At 36.7% G+C, this 2,878-nt stretch overlaps 1 protein-coding gene across 1 annotated transcript in view; it reads right to left on the bottom strand.

Annotated features, from left to right (window-relative positions):
* LOC107080871 overlaps positions 1 to 1,130 on the bottom strand; it is a gene marked incomplete at its 3' end in the record, with an annotated part of 9,567 nt that extends 8,437 nt beyond the window's left edge. Inside the window, exon 1 of the mRNA XM_015369076.1 lies at positions 803 to 1,130. Coding sequence (XP_015224562.1) covers positions 803 to 1,130 — 328 coding nt within the window. The remainder of the gene's footprint in view (positions 1 to 802) is intronic.
* Between the last annotated feature and the right edge of the window lie 1,748 nt (positions 1,131 to 2,878).

Below are 2,878 nucleotides of genomic sequence, written 5' to 3'. Positions count from 1 at the left end.
TGCGATTAAAATGCGATTAATCGCGAGTTAACTCAGGCATTGATGCAATTAATCGCGATTAAAAGAATTTAATCGATTGACAGCACTACTTCTAATATTAATACTTTAAATGCTCAGTGTCAGTTCCTCTTATAGTTCCAGTGCACATGTAAATATAATACATTTATTTGCCGTCCCTTGAATGTATTATTTTGCATGATCCAGAGAGAGTATATTAGATAAAAAAAAAATAAGAGTGGGTTTTACCTCTGTTTACCTCTGCACAATTCTATATCTTCAGAAGAAAACACAGGATAAACCCACATATTATAGACTATATTTGGTTAAACAGACACTGTCTTAGTCGCAGGTAAATCTAAATGCAATCCTTTTCAAAGTGGAAAAAGTCCTAGTTCCACATTCATCAGAGCCAGTGATGCTTTAAAAATTGATAAACAGCATCTAGAGCATGTAGTGCTTATAAGATTTGTATTAATGTAGCAAGAAATGCTGCTGTTCTCTTTAAACAAAATGATCCCTGAAGCTCACATTAAGCATAAAAAAGAGCATGCATATTTTTGCAAAGGACCAATGAAACTGAAGAATAGTGTCCCTACCAAAGTAGAAATCAAACCTACGCCCTTGGTTTCAATAAACCTTTGAACTTTTTCCCTTGAGTCCGTGTGTTCTGCATGATGTGGGTTAGAAATCTTAAACCAAACATGACATAAAGTTAATTCAAACAGAAATATTGTTTCTGTCAAATAATTAGCTCAGTACTGACATCTTATCAGGTAGATGAGTTTTAATTGATGCTTATTACCTACCTGTGGTTCATACATCCAGGGGTCGTTAGGCCGTGGTTCGTCTGAAGGACTCAGAATGTAGGCGGAGAACAAAGAGGTCTTATTCTTCTTGTTATACAGAGTGGCGAAGTGATACTGATTCTTGTAGCGCTGGCAAATCGGCTGGTAATCGCTGACATACTGGTTAGCTTCTAAACCACTTGGTAGAGCTTTGTTGTAGAAGAAGTGCAGACAGTCCTTGAAGCCCGCACTAACCTCACCTTCTGCCAGACCATCGAACCAGGGCAGGAGAAGAAGCAAGGCTGCTGACAGGGAGAGCAGGGAGCCCCTCATGATCTGAGACATTCTGAAACTGGTCAGAACCTTTGTTGCCTCTTTCCTTAGACAGAGGCTTGATATATAACCCCTAGAGGGAATGTTTTAAGCAACACCCATTAAAAATAAAAAAGAAGAAACTAAATCTTTATCTGACCAGTCATATTCGGGGAAAACACTTCTTGCAAAATTTCAAAAACTTTGTTGTCTTAGGGTAAATTGATGTTTATCCAAATACTACACAGCAATTCTCTGGTATAGCTGATAAGCAAATATTTGTTAGTTACAAGTTCTGCACAAACATTACTCACTAGATATCTTCAGATAAATATTAGTCCAAACTGTTTCCTAGATGATTTAAACTATTTAATGAAAGTTCTCAATTAAACCTTTTTTTCTCTACTGCATCCATCTCAGCTGCTGTGAACTCATCATTTCAGTTTAAATATGCTTCAATAACCATCCCCTCATTAGATCTATGCTGCATGGGCTTAACAATGGAAATGTGTTTTTTTATATATAACTAATTGTCCTAAAGAATAATTACATATTAAAGAGACTCTTACACTTTATGACGACATGCTCCATAACTGGGTGTGTTGGTTTTATATTTGTAATCAGGGTCTGCAAAAAGCTGTTATTAACCAGCTGATGTGTAGAAATTGCAAAAACAATCATTTTAATCTACAATAATATTTTAAACTCAAAAAGAATAAAAACTAGCTTGACCAGTTTAATCAGAGAAAACCTCAAATAAAAATGTTGTGCTTGCTCTGCAGACAACCCAGTCTCATGGGTTAATTTACCTCCACTACGTTTTGCAGTGTGAATGTGTGATAACAGAATGTCACACATATTATTTTACAGATAAGCAGAGGTGTCAAGTAACGAAGTACAAATACTTCCTTACTGTACTTAGGTACACTTTTTAGGTATCTATACTTTACTTTTTTCCCTCCAACTTCTTACTTCTACTCGTTACATTTTCACACAAGTATCTGTACTTTCTATTCCTTACATTTTTAAAACAAACGTTACTCGTTACTCTTGGCTTCGGTTTAATGCAGAGGTCAGGGATTAGCGGACCGTGGTGCGGTGTTATGCCAAAAACTGAATCCCGCCTTAACTGAATGCTAGCACTCACTACAACCCAAACGAGTCACGTGTTGCTAAAGCTAAGTGCTAAATTGTGAGCTAACCTTCTCTTTGTTTCAGTTGAATCCGACCAGAACCCTGAACCCCTGGGGCCAGCTAAGCCAATGGGTCTTTGAGCCTTATCATAGTTTGATGCAGTCCTGAGTCATTATTCATTTTCATCATAAACTGAATGAAACTTCACTGTTTTGACTGCAGGTAACATTTCTGGGTCAGGGTTTATTTACATTTCATCTGCTGCCATTATAAAGGACATTTTTAAATGCATTAAACCTTAAACTTTGAACATCACCCAAACTTTGAACGGACTTTTAAACCCCTCTTCCCCTTTTATTATGCTTATTTTCAGTAGTGTTTAGTGTTGCTTAGTTATTAAATATAATACTGTGTAGCTTATAAAGGCACCATTGTATTTTAACCCATTGTCTTTTGTCTTTTGTTTCACTCTTCTTCCAGGAACATCTGAATGAACAGTGACACATTTATTTGCTTGGTGATTAATAACATGGCTAAGAGCCAAAGCCTAAATTACTTAATTGGTGAAAGACAACTGGATTTTCAACAGCAGGCTTCAGGAGTCCAGTGTTTTAGGTAAAGGGGCTACAACCCTGGTCAGTACACAA

Source organism: Cyprinodon variegatus, unplaced genomic scaffold (assembly GCF_000732505.1).
Source record: "Cyprinodon variegatus isolate N-32 unplaced genomic scaffold, C_variegatus-1.0 Scaffold2435, whole genome shotgun sequence".
Lineage (NCBI taxonomy): Eukaryota > Metazoa > Chordata > Actinopteri > Cyprinodontiformes > Cyprinodontidae > Cyprinodon > Cyprinodon variegatus.
This window is presented reverse-complemented; position numbering and strand designations above follow the sequence as displayed.